Below are 16,698 nucleotides of genomic sequence, written 5' to 3'. Positions count from 1 at the left end.
AAATTTTACAAGGATGCCAAAAGTACGTTGAATCACGTCAAGGTGAACAGAAGAATGTGGAAACCGTTACTTCAGTAGAAGGATTAAATAGCCTGATAACGCAATTCCCGATGGAAGGGAAGGTATTGAACTCACAAATGAGGTCCGTCGTGAAGGAATGGCAGATAACCCAGGAAGAGCGGGATGAATATGAATGCATGAAGAAGTCTTTTCAAGAAAGATGTCTAGGGAAGGAACCACCATCAGCTAACGTCCAGACGGGTGAGGAGGAAGAAGAAGGCTCTCTCGCTGGCCTAACTCAGGACAAACCCGAATATTACCATGACCTGTTGAGTGACACTGAATATTACGAGGATGTGGTCTGCCCAGCTTGTGATGAAAACTCCCAAAGTGCTGAAATCCGGATGAAGCACTTAAGGTCTAAGGAACATAGAGAGTTGGTGGCGCTACAGCTGGCAGCCGAGAAAGGAGCTCCGAGAGTTTCAAAAAGGCAGAAAAGAAAAAGAAGAAGCAGAAGATAATAACTGTCTAAAATATTAGCACTTCTACCATCTCACGCGGGACACTACGAAAGGAGCTAAATTAGTTGAAAAACTGGAAAATGTCAAGACAGCCAGTTGGTTGTAAAAGTCCGCACTGCTGGTTCAACAGGATGAAAGTTCAAGCTGTTACGTCAAGAAAAAGGCTATGGAGGAGTCACGCTAGCCAGGTGAACCGGCTACACCAAAGAAATGTTGTTCGGAACGAGTCAAGATCAGAGACTGAATCTATGAACTGTTTCCGCAGAGACTGAACCTGGGAACTGTTCCCACCGAGATTATATCTGTAAATTGTTTTATATGACATTGACTCCACCGAGGTTATATCTGTAATTTGTTTTATAGGAAGTTGAAGATATGTATGTTTAACGGGGACTCTGTAAGTAATAAGCTAAAAAGGGAGGATTGTAGTGTATGTACCCGTCTACCTTTAAGGGAACTATTGAATGTAACCGTTCACCTTTAAGAGAACTACTTTAGGTGTGGCACTATTTGTTTGGCTTCTGTATACTGTAATACCGATAGTGACCACACCAGTATATAAGTGTTGTGGCCGGATTGCTGGGGCAGATTCGCCCGGACCTTCGAATAGTAAAGACCTGTTTGTTTGTTACTTCTGAAGTCTGTGTATTTATTAACTGCACAACCCACAGACTTTACAAGGGAGGGATTTGAACATGATTTAAATTGGTGGACTGGGAGTCAATGTAAGTCAGCGAGCACTCAACTTCCATAGACATGTCCACTGATTCATGGTTTGCACAGAAAAATGGACAGATTTGTGGAATTCAATCTCTGAAACACAAGCCCGAGTAGTAAGTGGAACGTGACTGATTCATCAGTCACTATAAATCAGTGACTCTGATTACAGGCTCTACTTTTAAGGCTTTCACATCTCAGTGCCTCTGCTGCTGTGGGAATACAACTAATTCACTTTGTAGCACGTGCACACAGTGCCACTCACAAATTATACAGCAGCAGATGTTGCCAATTGTCAGCTTTAGCTGGTGTAAATTGTATGTAAACGTGATGCGGCAGCCGTGCTCCATATTTATTAATGATAGACATAAACAAGTAGTTAGACAAGGCTATTGTAATTAGTGTTACAAAATTTTTGCCCAATTGAAAGCCAAACCAGGAACAGGGCAGGGACAGGAAAAGGGGAAGGAATCTAGCCCGAGTTCTGCTACGTGCTTTTCTGGTAATGACATTTAATTGAAACCAGTGATAATTTAGCAGATTTCAGCTGGGCAGCAACAGGACATTGTAACTAACCTCAGTGTCCCTGGAGGAGGGAGAGAAAAATCAGCCACTCTATTAATATCCAGCTGCTGCTTTTAGAAAATACACATGTGGAAGTCAGATGAGGCCAGTGTGAGGCTCAGCTGTAGTTCCCCCACAGCCAAATAGCCCGCTGAAATCTACCATCTTAGGTTTTCACATAAAAAATGGCCAACTGTGCAAAGAAGCACAGAGGGGTCTGCTCATAGAAACAACGTCAGAGTGGAATTTGTCTTGGGCAGTATCACAAAACAGGCGATAGTCAATTGACTTCGAAGGGAAAAAAAAGAAAATTGGGCAGAGTGTAAATCGGGCCTCTCGTGGCCCAGGATCCGGCTCCCGGCAGGTTTAGCCTGACGGAAGAGCCCACACTGCCTCCCCCAGCCCCGCTCAGGCCTATGGTTGATATTGTAGATCGAGTCCTTATGACATCATCGGACCTGACCTGCATATTTAAACCAGGACCCTGCTTCCTTCCTGCAGGTGTCCTGCTCACCTGATCAACTAAGCAGGTTAATATGGGGACATGGTGGGAAGGAAGCGGGATCGGTGGGTTAACTATTTTAACCTCCTCCCCCCCCCCCCCGTTCGCCCCTGTCCGGCCAGTTTCCGCCAGGAGGGTGCAGTTAAATCGGAGCTTTGGAGTCTGCTAAATATATTTTAGAAGTTTTTTAGTCAGCCCCGCCATAACAGACCAGACAGGTGACAGTGAATTCTTCCAGCCTAGGCTTCACTAAAAATGGTAACTTAAAATGATGAAACACAGGAATGTAAAATCCTTGGTAATGCAGAGATTTAGCAGCTTTCACTGTCATTAAAGAACTACTAGGAAACTAATTGGCAAGACCTGGTGCATTTTAAACATCTACATACTGCGATAATTAATCACGTTTTTAATCTTCCTGAAACAGCGATGAACAAACTGCTGAAGTTTCCAAAAGTCCAATTCCTCCAGAACAGCTCGATAACATCCAGGAGCTCTTGATAAGAAACCTTTATCGAATAAGGCAAACGGTATGAAAGTTTTATTTATTCTGTAATATAATACTTATATTTCTATAATGCAGTTCTGGTCCCATTGAAATACAAGATGCTGCCAGAGTGACTTGCATGTGACAACTTCATAAAAGGTTCAAAATTTTCCTGTGCTTTATGGGTTTTCTCATTTTATATTCCCTTCTACATTGAATATATTCAACAACCTGGTTTCTATATTGGTAACAGCTTTTAACACTAGATAAACCTTTTGAATTCAGCGTCAATGACCACTTCTGTAAGTGGCTCTCGTCCATTAAGAAACAGACTGAAAAAAGAAATACTGGGGAAGATTTTCACCTTGTTGCCCAGACGTTGTAGATCAATCGCCCATTAGGGCAATAGCACAATTTTCATTCCCGTTGATTTTTTTTGATTCATTCTGAAGATCTGGGCGTCGTTGGTAGGGCCAGCATCTATTGCCCATCCCTAGTTGCCCTGAGAAGGTGGTGGTGGGCCGCCTTATTGCAGTGTTCTGCTGTTTGATACAACTAAATGGCTTGGTAGGTCACTTCAGAGGGCGGTTAAGAGTGGTTGGTGTGGTACTAGAGTCACATATAGGCCAGACTGCGTAAGGACGGCATGTTTCCTTCCCTAAAGGACATCAGTGAACCAGTTGCATTTTTCCGACAATCTGACAGCTTTTACTGAGACCAGTTTTTTTTATTTCCTGAATTATTTGAACTCACACTCTCTGGACTATTAGCCCAGGCCTCTGGATTATTGGGCAGTAACATAACCACTGTGCCACCGTACCCAGTTTCAATGAAAATCGGGTGGTTTCTATAATGGGCAGCTGATCTGCAACATCAGTTTTACACCCGGGAGGCAGAGTGGAAAATCTACCCCAGTGTGTCTTTGTCTGTCCAATAGCTAAATAAGTGTTGTGAGACCCAGGGATCAATCAGTGAAACTTTTTGACGCTGTATTATGATTAAAAGGAATATGTCAAATTGCGTCACGTGATGATCTCAACTTTGAATATACACTTTCTTAGATTGAAGCACAGACTATGAACCAACAGACCAATTAATTTGACATTAAACAGGTAATTGAACAGTCGTCAGTGCAAATGGTATTTGCAGTGACCTGTAACCTTGAAACATCATGGCTAGAGGAATGGTGCAAGGGGGAGGGATTCAAATTCCTGGGACATTGTAACCGGTTCTGGGGGAGGTGGGACCACTACAAACTGGACGGTTTGTACCTGGGCAGGACCGGGACTGATGTCCTAGGGGGAGTGTTTGCTAGTGCTGTTGTGGAGGGTTTAAACTAAAATGGCAGGGGTTTGGGAACCTGTGCAGGGAGACAGGGGAAAGGGAAGCAAGGATAGAAGCAAAAGACAGGAAGGAGAAAAGCAAAAGTGGCAGTCAGAGAAATCAAGGGTTTAAATCAAACATGGCCACAGTAAATAATAATTCTAAAAAGGTCTAAGAGTGTTAAAAAAGCAAGACTGAAGGCTTTGTGTCTTAATGCGTAATAAGATGGATGAATTAGCTGCGCATATAGATGTAAACGGATATGATATAGTTGGGATTATGGAGACATGGCTCCAGGGTGACCAAGGCTGATGATTCAACATCCAGGGGTATTCAATATTCAGGAAAGACAGGCAAAAAGGAAAATGAGGTGGGGTAGCATTGCTAGTTAAAGAGGAGATTGACACAATAGTAAGGAAGGATATTAGCTCTGATGATGTGGAATCTGTATGGGTAGAGCTGAGAAATACAAAGGGGCAGAAAACGTTAGTGGGATTTGTATACAGACCCCCAAACAGTAATGCTGAGGTTGGGGATGGCATTAAATGGGAAATTAGAGATGCGTGCAATAAGGGCATAGCAGTTATCATGGGTGACTTTAATCTACATATAGATTGGGCTAACCAAATTAGTAACAATACTGTGGAGGAGGAATTCCTGGAGTGTATACGGGATGGTTTCCTGGACCAATATGTCGAGGAACCAACTAGAGATCAGGCCATCTTAGACTGGGTATTATGTAATGAGAAAAGATTAATTAGCAATCTTGTTGTGCGGGGCCCCTTGGGGCAGAGAGATCATAATATGATCGAATTCTTCATTAAGATGGAGAGTGAAGTATTTGACTCAGAGACTAGGGTCCTGAATTTAAATAAAGGAAACTACGATGGTATGAGGCGCGAGTTGGCTAGGATTGATTGGGGAATGTTACTTAAAGGGTTGACGGTGGATAGGCAATAGCAAACATTTAAAGATCGCATGGATGAACTACAGAATTTGTTCATCCCTGTTTGGCATAAAAATAAAACAAAGAAGGTGACTCAACCGTGGCTAACAAGGGAAATTAGGGATAGCATAAGATCCAAGGAGAGGACATAAAAATTGGCCAGAAAAAGCAGCAAACCTGAAGATTGGAAGCAGTTTAGGATTCAGCAAAGGAGGACAAAGGGATAATTAAGAGGGGGAAAATAGAGTATGAGAGTAAGCTTGCAGGGAACATAAAAACTGACTGTAAAAGCTTCTATAGATATGTGGAGAAAAAGATTGGTGAAGTCAAGCGTAGGTCCCTTGCAGTCAGAATCAGGGGAATTTATAATGGGGAACAAAGAAATGGCTGACCAATTAAATACATGCTTTGGTTCTGTCTTCACAAAGGAGGACACGAATAACCTCCCAGAGATGTCGGGGAACATAGGGTCTAATGAGAGGGAGGAATTGAATGAAATCAGTATTTGTAGGGAAATGGTGTTAGGGAAATTGACGGGATTGATGGCCGATAAATCCCCAGGGCCTGAAAATCTATATCCTAGGGTACTTAAGGAAGTGGCCTGAGAAATAGTAGATGCATTGCTGGTCATCTTCCAAAAATCTATAGACTCTAGCACAGTTCCCATGGATTGGAGGGTAGCTAATGTAACCCCACTATTCAAAAATGGTGGTAGAGAGAAAACGGGGAATTATAGACCGGTAAGCCTGACATCAGTAGTGGGGAAAATGATAGAGTCCATTATAAAAGATGTAATAGCAGAGCACTTGGAAAACAGTGACAGGATCGGACAAAGTCAACATGGATTTACAAAAGGCAAATCGTACTTGACTAATCTACTGGAATTTTTTAAGGATGTAACTGATAAAATAGATAAGGGAAACCAGCGGATGTGGTGTATTTGGACTTTCAGAAGGCTTTCGATAAGGTCACGCATAAGAGATTAGTGTGTAAAGTTAAAGCACATGGGATTGGGGGTAAGGTACTGACTTGGATAGCGAACTGGTTGGCAGATAGGAAGCAAAGAGTTGGAATAAAGGGCTCTTTTTTCCGAGTGGCAGGCAGTGACTAGTGGGGTACTGCAGGGATCAGTGCTAGGACCCCAGCTATTCACAATATATATGTAAATGATCTAGACAAGGGAACTAGATGTAATATCTCCAAGTTTGCAGACGACACAAAGCTGGGTGGGCGTGTGTGCTGTGAGGAGGATGCCGAGAAACTCCAGTGTGATTTGGACAGGTTGGGTGATTGGGCAGATGCATGGCAGATGCAGTATAATGTGGATAAATGCGAGGTTATCCACTTTGGTGGCAAAAACAGGAAGGCAGATTAGTATCTGAACAGCAATAGATTGGGAGAAGGGGAAGTGCAACGAGACCTTGTGCACCAGTCACTGAAGGTAAGCATGCAGGTGCAGCAGACGGTTAAGAAGGCAAATGGTATGTTGTCCTTCATAGTGACAGTATTCGAGTACAGGAGCAAGGATGTCTTGCTGCAGTTGTACAGGGCCTTGGTGAGACCACACCTTGAGTATTGTGTGCAGTTTTGGTCGCCTTATCTAAGGAAGGATGTTCTTGCCATGGAGGGAGTGCAGCGAAAATTCACCAGACTGATACCTGGGATGGCAGGAATGACATATGAGGAGAGATTGGGTTGATTGGGCTTATATTCACTGGAATTTAGACAAATGAGAGGGGATCTCATTGAAACTTATAAAATTCTAACAGGACTAGACAGACTAGATGCAGGAAGGATGTTCCCGATGGCGGGGGAGTCCAGAACCAGGGGTCACATTCTAAAGATAAGGGATAAGCCATTTAGGACAGAGATGAGGAGGAATTTCTTCACCCAGAGAGTGGTGAACCTGTGGAATTCTCTACCACAAAAGGCAGTTGAGGCTAATTCATTAAATATATTCAAGAAGGAGTTAGATATTTCTTAAGGCTAAAGGGATCAAGGGATATGGAGAGAAAGCAGGGACAGGTTACTGAATTTGGATGTTCAGCCATGATCTCATTAAATGGCGGAGCAGGCTCGAGGGGCCGAATGGCCTACACCTGCTCCTATATTCTATGTTTCTAAAACAACAGATGCTTCACCTGCGCCACCTCTCCATATAAAATAGTTGCTCACTTCTCACATGACAAAATGTTATTGCAGAGCCACTAATCCACCTCAGTCCCCCTGCCAGCTTCAGCCTTCTGCTGACTAGCACAGAGTCAAATAACGGCAGATCTTTCAACATCCTTTGAAGATAGACTGCAACAAAGAGCAACTGTATCTCTTATAATTACATTAGATTAACAACCATTAAAAGGTTCTCAGAGAGAAACAGAGTTAACATTCGGGTCGATGACCCTTTGTCAGAACTGGAACTGCCAGTTCTGATGAAGGGTGTTCGACCCGAAACATTAACTCTGTTTCTCCCTCCACGATGCTGCCTGACCTGCTGAGTGTTTCCAGTATTTTCTGTTGTTATTTCAGATTTCCAGCATCCGCAGTATTTTGCTATTGTATTAACAGGTTCTCAGTTACCTAGGATGTTTCCCCATATGTCTACCATTCAAAATAAAGGTCAAAGTCATCTCACAGCTACTCCATCTGAATCCAACCAACATGTCAAACTGACCAAATTGTATAGACTGGAACGGCTTGATTCATTGAACTGCTTCCAATAACCTGTTAGGTGAATCCCCGTCCAAACATTTTGACAGCAATGAAACCACACAGAGCAAAGCCTTGCTGAACTATACACATCTCCGCCTTGTTCTGCGGTGTACACATTAACCAGACTGTAATGTGTATTCCGCACAACTTACAGAAACACTGAGCAGAGAGTGACCTTAACCTTGCAGGGGTAGTGTAACACTATGTTACAGCTTGCCATGAACTGAGGGACAACCAGTAAACTAAGAAAAGAGTATATATAAATAATGCGAATGTATATTTATACACTCAGGGATATACCTGTTTATACACTGTATGAATAGAACTGCGTTTATGTGTTCAACCATAAATGTATTTTGATGCTTTGGCAACATAAGATGTACCTTATCATGCCAATAAAGCGATTTGAATTGAATTGAATTGAATAGTGTTGAGAAATAAAGGGTCCAGCAAATAATATAATGTAGACAAAAAATGCATGTTGCCATGACAACATGAAGCAGTTTTGTCACAACATTTGGCAAGTTTATCCAGACTGGACCAATCTTTGACCAGTTCACATGCTATTCCTCCAATGTTATCGAGACAACGAGCACTTTCACTCATTTTGGTTTCAATACAGAAACTATTTGTTGCATCAAACTCTGAAATTTAGACATGGCTCCATGTGTTTAAGTGGAGTTGGGTTCTCTTTCACTCTTTCTGACCATGAGGTCTACCCCTAAGCTTCCTCCGAGGCAGTAGGTGCTAGACTGCCAGCCAACCTTTCCTCACATAACCTGCAGTTGCTATTATGCTTCCACAAAAGCACCTTCAAATGGTGTCACTATCTTCCAAAATAACCGCCAGCGCATCTCTCGGAGAATTATTCGGTAATTAAAACTCATTATCGAACAATATTCCGTGAAGTTCCCAAGTGAAGTCTTTCTGCTCATATTAAAGCACAGTTTTCAACAAGACCAGTCTCACAGGTTGTATGGAAAGGCTCCCAACCCGCCTTGGTTCTGAAACTGCTGTAGGCTAAATGTGGAACTTTGCTCAATAGTGTTGTTTTCATTCCATCCCTTAAAGTAGGTGTCCTATGCTTACCATTTGGAATGGCTTCACTTGTTAAATTATCACTTGAAGGCACTTCAGCTTGAGTAGGTAATAGTCATAGTCATAGAGTCATAACAGCGCAGAAGGAGGCTATTTGGCCCATCGAGTCTGTGCAAGCTCTCTGTAGAACAATGCAGTCAGTCCCATTCCCCCGCTCTATCCCCGTAGCCCTGCAAGTTTATTTCCCTCAAGTGCCTATCCAGTCTCCCCTTGAAAACATTGCGTGTTTCCACTTCCACCACTTCCGTCAGCAGTGAGTTCCAGGTCCTCACCACTCGCTGCGTAAAAACGTTTTTCCTCACATCCCCCCTGTATCTCTTGCCCAAAACCTTAAATCTGTGTCCCCTAGTCCTTGTACCATCAGCTAGTGAGAACAGCCTTTCCCTGTCTAGCCTATCCAAACCCATCATAATCTTGTACACCTCTATCAAATCACCCCGCAACCTCCTTTGCTCTAATGAAAACAAATCCAGCTTCTCCAACCTGTCCTTGTAGCTAAGAACCCCCATCCCCGCAATCATTCTGTTAAATCTCCTCTACACCCTCTCGAGTGCCTTCACATCCTTCCTAAAGTGTGGTGACCAGAACTGGATGCAATACTCCAGTTGTGGCCTAACCAGCGCTTTATAAAGGTTCAGCATAACTTCTCTACTTTTGTACTCATTACCTCTATTTATGAAGCCCAAGGTCCAATGTACGAGGCTTACCTGTAACTGGGGTAACACCAGGACATATGACCTGTTGCCCGCACAGTCAAAGAGGACCTGGGATCAGCAGCACCAATCCAAATACCTCTGTTCTCCAGCCCCACCCAGGATTAGTATCAGTGAAGCTCTTCACCCAGCACTCTGATTAACCTCTTACCAAGAAAATACTTCTACCACAATAGTGTGTGGTGCTATCCAAATGTATACAACAGACTAAAGTCTTCCACATATAGGGCCTAAATTTGCTGCCAAAATAATGGCTCACCGTTATTTCTGTGTAAATGGTACAGCAACTTCAGATGAGGGGTAGATATGCGGTTAAATGTGAATATTCAAAAGTTGATGTCTGAGTTGCACCTCTCTGCTGTTAGCTTTGCGAAAATGGCATCTTGCCCCAAGCCTCTTCATTTTTTTCTAGGAACTTTCTGTGTTTGCCCATTAATTGCCCATTAAACCTGCCACAGAAAGTTAAGCCTTGTCATTACAAGCGTAACTACCGTTTTAACAACATGATAAGTGTTAATGATGGTCAGTCAACCTCTCGCTTCACTGAAAATTAACTATTACAAGTGTGCATTCTCATTCCTTCTGGTTTTGATTTTTTGGGGGAGATTTTTAAAATGTCAGATTTTAAAAAAAAAATTACTTTTCCTTTCTGTCTCTTTTTTCTCACTCTCTTAATCCAATCTTTCTTTGCCTCTCTTTATTTCTCTTTCCGTACCTGATTTGACATTGAATCCATCCACTTTAATTCACCCTCCTTCTCAGTCCTTCTGCTGTTTATTTCTCAATCCTTCAATCTTGTTGGTTAAGGAGATATACTCTGTTGCTTGTCCTGTTCACTCAGGTCCCAGATCCCCTGTTTCCCTACGTGTCATCATCAGCTCTCACTTTAAGCAACTTTGTGGGCAAAATAAATTTGTGCTGAAGGGTGCAGGGGCAAGTCTAGTTAATGGCAGACACCGTTAGATGCCCTGCTACAGCAAAATCTGGCCCATGATGTCCGCCAATGCCTTGTAATCTGTGTTTACCATGGCCTAACCAAGCACATAGACTTTGTATAACTCAGAACAAACTTGAAAAACAAAAAACTGTGGATGCTGGAAATCTGAAATAAAAACAGAAAATGCTGGCAACACTCAGCAGATCAGGCAGCATCTGTGGAGATAGAAACAGAGTTTTAGGGTCGATTTTCATGGAGCCATCAGGCGGGGTTTCAGGCGTGTGGGGGGGAGGGAATCCCGAATTTGGGGGTCCCGACACCATCCCGCCCAAAACCCTGCTCCACGCAACTTTCAGGGGCGGCGGGTACCTGCCCCGCACTGGGACCCACCAAAACCAGGCAGGAAGGGTTTAGTGCTAATTAACTGCCTCTTAACAGGTAGGTAACAGGCAGTTTTTAGCCTAATCCCTATTTTGAGGGGTTTCGTGCAGGTTTCCCGACGGCTCCAAACCACGCCAGGTTAGAGCAGGCAGGCCGTCGGGTTGAAGGAGTTGGAGGGGTCGCGATGTCAGTGCTCAGGTGAGTGATGGGTGCATGAGTGCAAAGGTAAGTGTGTTTGGTGTGTTTAAAGTATGTAAAGAACTTTTACGTACCTGTACTTACCTTAACAGCCTTTCTTCCTGCAGCCGTCGGGAACCCATCACTCAACCGGAACTTAAAGCTGAACAGCTGCGATCTGTGAAAAGTGACAGCCTTCAGCTTTGAGTGCCGATGTGAGTTCTAACTGAGTCTATGCAGAAGGACTCATGTCAGAACTCAGACTGTCAGTGTTTGACAGCTTCAAACAGCTGTGAAACACTGATATTTCATCTGTCAAGAACTCTTGACAGATGAAATTTCAGTCTGTGATGTCACCTGTTGCCGGGTGGCCCTTAATTGGCCTGCTGAGCCCACTGGGCGGGCTCAACAAGGTCAATCAAGGGAAAATCGCGTGGATTGGCTGGACGTCGAAGTAGGCGGTGTAATGATCAATAACATGTCATTCTAGAATGGTACACTAGATAGAGCCGTAGAGCTGTATTGCTGTGTATATAGTTGTATGTGTTTAAGACTACACTACCCACAATGCACTAGGCTACCCAGAAGGCAGTAGTCAAGATGGCTGCCTGCACACAGAAGTAAACATGCTGAATCTCTACAGATGCTGTACCTAGAGAACGTGTACTGAATAAATGACTAGCTAGAAGCTAGCTGTTCATAATAAGAATGTCTAGTTATTAATAAACATAACATGGTACCAGGAGTTGTGAAAATCTGCTAAACATTGTGAAACGCGACATGGAGTCTTTGAAGCCACCAGGAGGTTTGCATCTCACGGGAAATGTCGACTACAATTGGCGGACTTTCAAACAACAATTTGAACTCTACATTGCTGCCATCAGGTTCGGTACGAAGCCAGATGCAAGGAAGGTAGCGTTGCTGCTCACGGTTGCAGGCCCACAGGCGATAGAGGTATTAATACATTTGTATTTAATCCAGAGGAGAACAGAGAAAATTTAGACGATGTGCTAAAGAAATTTGATACACATTGTTCTCCAAAAAAGAATGAGACCTATGAAAGATACGTGTTCAATTCAAGGACACAGCGGCAAAATGAGACTTTTGATAGCTTTGTGGCTGATCTGAAACTGAAAGCACAGACATGTAATTTCTCTGAGCTGAAAGCATCCATGATTCGTGACCAAATTGTGTTTGGTATTCATGATAAAAAGGTCAGGGAACGTCTGTTGAGAGAAACCGAACTGACATTGGAAAATGCTGTGAAAATATGCCAAGCCAGTGAGCTAGCTCGACAGCACGCGAAGACTTTCAGTGAAATCAATAATGATGCGATTGTAGTAAGTGCTGCTGTCGGTGCTGTGTCCTACAAGGGGAAGAAACAGGGGGCAGAACAGAAATGAAAAGCAATCGGAGGGTGACATTTTTAATTGTAAACGCTGTGGTTACAAACACCAGTTAAAACAATGCCCAGCGTTTGGAAAAACGTGCACAAAATGTCATGGAAAGAATCACTTTGCCAAACAATGCTTTTCAAAAGTAAAAACTAAGAAAGGGCAACGAGTTAATGTGATTGAGGACACTGATTTAAGTGAGACATTTTTTTAGGAATGGTGTCATGTGACAATGGCCCAGAAATTCCAGAACGGGGCTTGCAGCGCGTGCAAGCCCCGTATTTACACTTACCCCGCGCTACTGCCGATCAGCTCCAGGGACGCCTGGAATTGGTGTTTCCAGAAGAAGAATCGCGGGCAGCGTATGATGTCACGCCGCCCAGGAGTGCAGCCAGCGCGAAGCCAGGAGCGTGCAGTGCAAGTGAGACACGCCCCTTGAGGTCTCAGTTTCACTGGACACGCCCCCAATGTTTCTGTCAAGCTGCTAACCATTTTTACATGCAAAGCAGCAGTTTAAATAGGTTTTTGGAAGATTTTTGAAGATTTTGGTAACTTTTATAAATTTTTTAAATGTTTACATTATTTTGAGTAATCTGAAGTAGTTTTAAACAGAATTAAAGCAATTTAAAGACTTTTAAAAGCCCTAAAAGAATTTTTTAAATTCCATTTATTTATTTAGCAATGTCGTCGTCATACGTGTCTTCACACTGTTCCCTTTGGGGAACTGTATGAAGTGGTGGAAGGATTTATGGCCATGATTAACGCTCATTCCGTGACCGTAACCATCTTTGAACCAGGCATTAGGGCGGTTAGTCCTATGGCGGGAGGGTTTTATGGGCTCCCACAAGCTATACAAGGAGGGGGGGCCACCCACACCCACGGACGCAAATATCCCACTGGATGTCAACCCAGAATTTAGAGCCGGAGCTCCGACTCCACTTGCCGGGACTGTCTGGAGCGGGGTTCGAAACCCTAGCCTGATCTGGCCCAGCGGCGGGGATCCTACCGCTATGACAAAGGCCCAATCCGATTAGCAACGTGAAATGGCAGCATAGGGCTCCAGTCACGGGGAGGGAAAAGACGCAGGAAACGTATGGGTGTCACCTTTTGTGCGGAGTGGGCCTTTTGCGTAGCAGCAAGCATCCCCGCCGCTGGGCCAGAAGGAGTAGGGTTTTGAACCCCACTCCAGGCAGTCCCGGCAAGTGGAGTCGGAGCTCCAACTTTAAATTCTGGGTGGACATCCAGCGGGATACTTGCGTCCGTGGGTGTTGGTGGGCCCCCCCCCTCAGATGGGTTGTGGGAGCCCGTAAAACCCTCCCGCCATAGGACTAACCACCCTAATGGCTGGTTCAAAGATGGTTACGGTCACGGAATGAGCGTTAATCACGGCCATAAATCCTTCCACCACTTCATACAGTTCCCCAAAGGGAACAGTGTGAGGATACGTACAATGATGACCTCTTGCGCAATGCACCTCCTTGGACCCTCAGTCGCAGATGCGAGGGGGCAAGTCGTGCAATTGTTAAATTTTTCATTTTATTGACATGTAAAATGTTGGCCCAGTAATTCCCTTCCAAATGCACAAGTACGGTCTGGGTACTTACGCACCTGGCTGGATGAAATGCCGGTTTTCAGCATGCACAGTGCATGTGGGGAAAACCGGCATTTCCTGTCCTCTGAACGAAGGGGTTCAGAGGCAGAACGCGTGCGACTGCACAGGCAGCGCGTGCGCAGTATAATTCGCCGCTTTCATTAATGCTTTCAGTGAGGTCAAGTCATTACAACTTACACATGAAAAAAGCATGGGTACAGTTGCTCCAGAGGCTGCGGAGGAAGATATTTCTTATCGTGGAGCTTCTGAAAGTATGTATGTCTGTATATATTCCTTTGCGTGTTATGTATATATTCCTTTACTTATGTGTATGAATGTATTATTTAATTATGACTTTCAGAGAAAGTAACTTATTGGAAAATCATAATTAAAAACATACATTCATACACATTAGTAAAGGAATATAAAACATACATACATATACGTAAAGGAATATATGTGGACATACATACATAACTCATTCTCACATTCCATTCACACAGCCACAATTGCTCCTTCTACCTACCGTTCTGAAAACCCTTTAAAAAAAAAAAAAATTTAACTTTAAAACTTACTTAAAATTTCTTAAAATAACTTCCCTCCCTTTCCCAAACAAAAATATTGCATTTCAGAAGCTCCACGATAAAATGTTTCTTCCTCCGCAGCCAATGAACCACTTTACACTTGCTTTTTTCAAGTGTAAATTCTGAGGACTTACCCTCACGGATTTCATGAATGAAATCTACGAAGTTCACTGCGCAAGCGCTGCCTGTGCAGTCGCACGCGCTCGAGGTCTGGAAATGCCGGCGTTCCCCGCATGCGCTGTTCATGCTGAACGCCGGCATTTCCAACGGCCAGATGCGTGAGTACCCCGAGCGCACTCACGCCTTTGGCCGCGAATTTCTGGCCCAATATAGAAAAGGATACAGAAAATGTGCAGCCCTCAGGAATAAACAATGCTGAACATAAAGTTAATGCAGTAAAAGAGGACAAATGGATGATCCCACTGCAGGTAAATGGAGCATTAGTTACATTGAAACTAGACACTGGGGCAAAAGCAAACTTAATCAGCATGAGTGACATTGAAAACATGAAAGAAAAGCCCAAAATACAGAAAAAGTCAGTACTACTGAAGGACTATAATGGACAGAAAATAGATAGCTTAGGTGTTTGCAGACTTAAAGTGACAGTCAAAGACAAAGTGCATCATCTCATGTTTTCTGTTGTGGCTAAAGGACTTGATTCACTACTAGGTGACAAAGCTTGTGAGGACTTAGAACTGGTCAAGAGAGTCTACCATATAAACTGTGCCATAAGCAGACCAGATGACTCAATGGATTCTGTAGTGAGTAATTTCCAGGATGTGTTCAAAGGATTTGGAGTTCTACCATTCACTTACAAGATCCAGCTAAAGGAGGATGCTCAGCCAGTGGTACATGCTCCACAAAGAGTTCCAGCACCCCTGCGTAACCGGCTCAAGAAAGAACTGGACAGAATGACCACACTAGGAGTCATCAGGAAATTCGAAGAGCCAACAGACTGGGTTAACTCCATGGTGTGTGTAAAGAAAAAGAACAATGATCTAAGAATATGCATGGATCCAAAGGACTTAAATGCAAACATAAAACGTGAACACTACCAGATTCCCAAGCGAGAAGAAATCACCAGTGAAATGTCAGGTGCCAGATACTTTACAAAGCTCGATGCCTCACAAGGATTTTGGCAACTAAAACTGGATGAAGAGAGCACCAAATACTGTACCTTCAACACACCATTTGGCAGGTATTGTTTCCTCAGAATGCCTTTTGGGATAATATCTGCATCTGAAATCTTTCATAGAGCGATGGAACACATAATTGAAGGTCTGGAAGGAGTTTGGGTCTATGTTGATGACATCATCACCTGGGGCTCCACACTGAAAGAACACAATGAGAGACTGACTAAAGTGCTACAGAGCATACGCCGGAATGGACTGAAGCTCAACAAAGCCAAGTGTCAGTTTGGCGTCCAGGAAGTCACTTTCCTAGGAGATAATCTATCTGGTAAAGGAATAGAGCCAGATATGGAAAAAGTAAACGCCATACTCAACATGCCCCGACCCACTGACAAAAAAGGAGTGCTACGCATCATGGGGATGATAAACTTCATTGGAAAGTTCATTCCTAACTTGTCAGCCAAGACAACCTGTCTGCGAGACCTGCTACATAAAACAAATGAGTTCGCATGGACAGAAAGACATGAACAAGAGTGGATGAATCTCAAAACAGTGCTGACAACCACACCTGTACTCACCTTCTTTGTCCCAACAAAGAGAATCAAAGTGTCAATGGATGCATCAAAGGATGGCCTAGGCGTGGTCTTGCTACAAGCAGAGAGTGAAGATTGGAAGCCTGTTGCCTATACCTCCAGGTCTATGACTGATACTGAGTGTCGATACGCCCAGATTGAAAAGGAATGTCTAGGCTTGGTAGTTGGATTAGAAAAGTTCCATGGCTACATATATGGACTTCCCACCTTCACAGTTGAGACAGACCACAGCCCATTGGTTGCCATCATAAAAAAAAATCTGAATGAGATGTCTCCAAGGATTCAACGACTCATGATGAAGCTGCAAAGATATGACTTTGAACTGATCTAC

General features: G+C 43.5%; 1 protein-coding gene across 1 annotated transcript in view; it reads left to right on the top strand.

Annotated features, from left to right (window-relative positions):
* Positions 1–16,698, top strand: part of LOC147124952 (sodium/hydrogen exchanger 2-like) — a 414,512-nt gene that overhangs the window by 259,503 nt on the left and 138,311 nt on the right. The window contains exon 9 of the mRNA XM_085995231.1: positions 2,732–2,834. Coding sequence (XP_085851357.1) covers positions 2,732–2,834 — 103 coding nt within the window. The remainder of the gene's footprint in view (positions 1–2,731; positions 2,835–16,698) is intronic.

Source organism: Somniosus microcephalus, chromosome 1, assembly GCF_052327205.1.
Source record: "Somniosus microcephalus isolate GS21.2 chromosome 1, FLI_Smic_1.0, whole genome shotgun sequence".
NCBI classification, from domain to species: Eukaryota; Metazoa; Chordata; class Chondrichthyes; order Squaliformes; family Somniosidae; genus Somniosus; species Somniosus microcephalus.
This window is presented reverse-complemented; position numbering and strand designations above follow the sequence as displayed.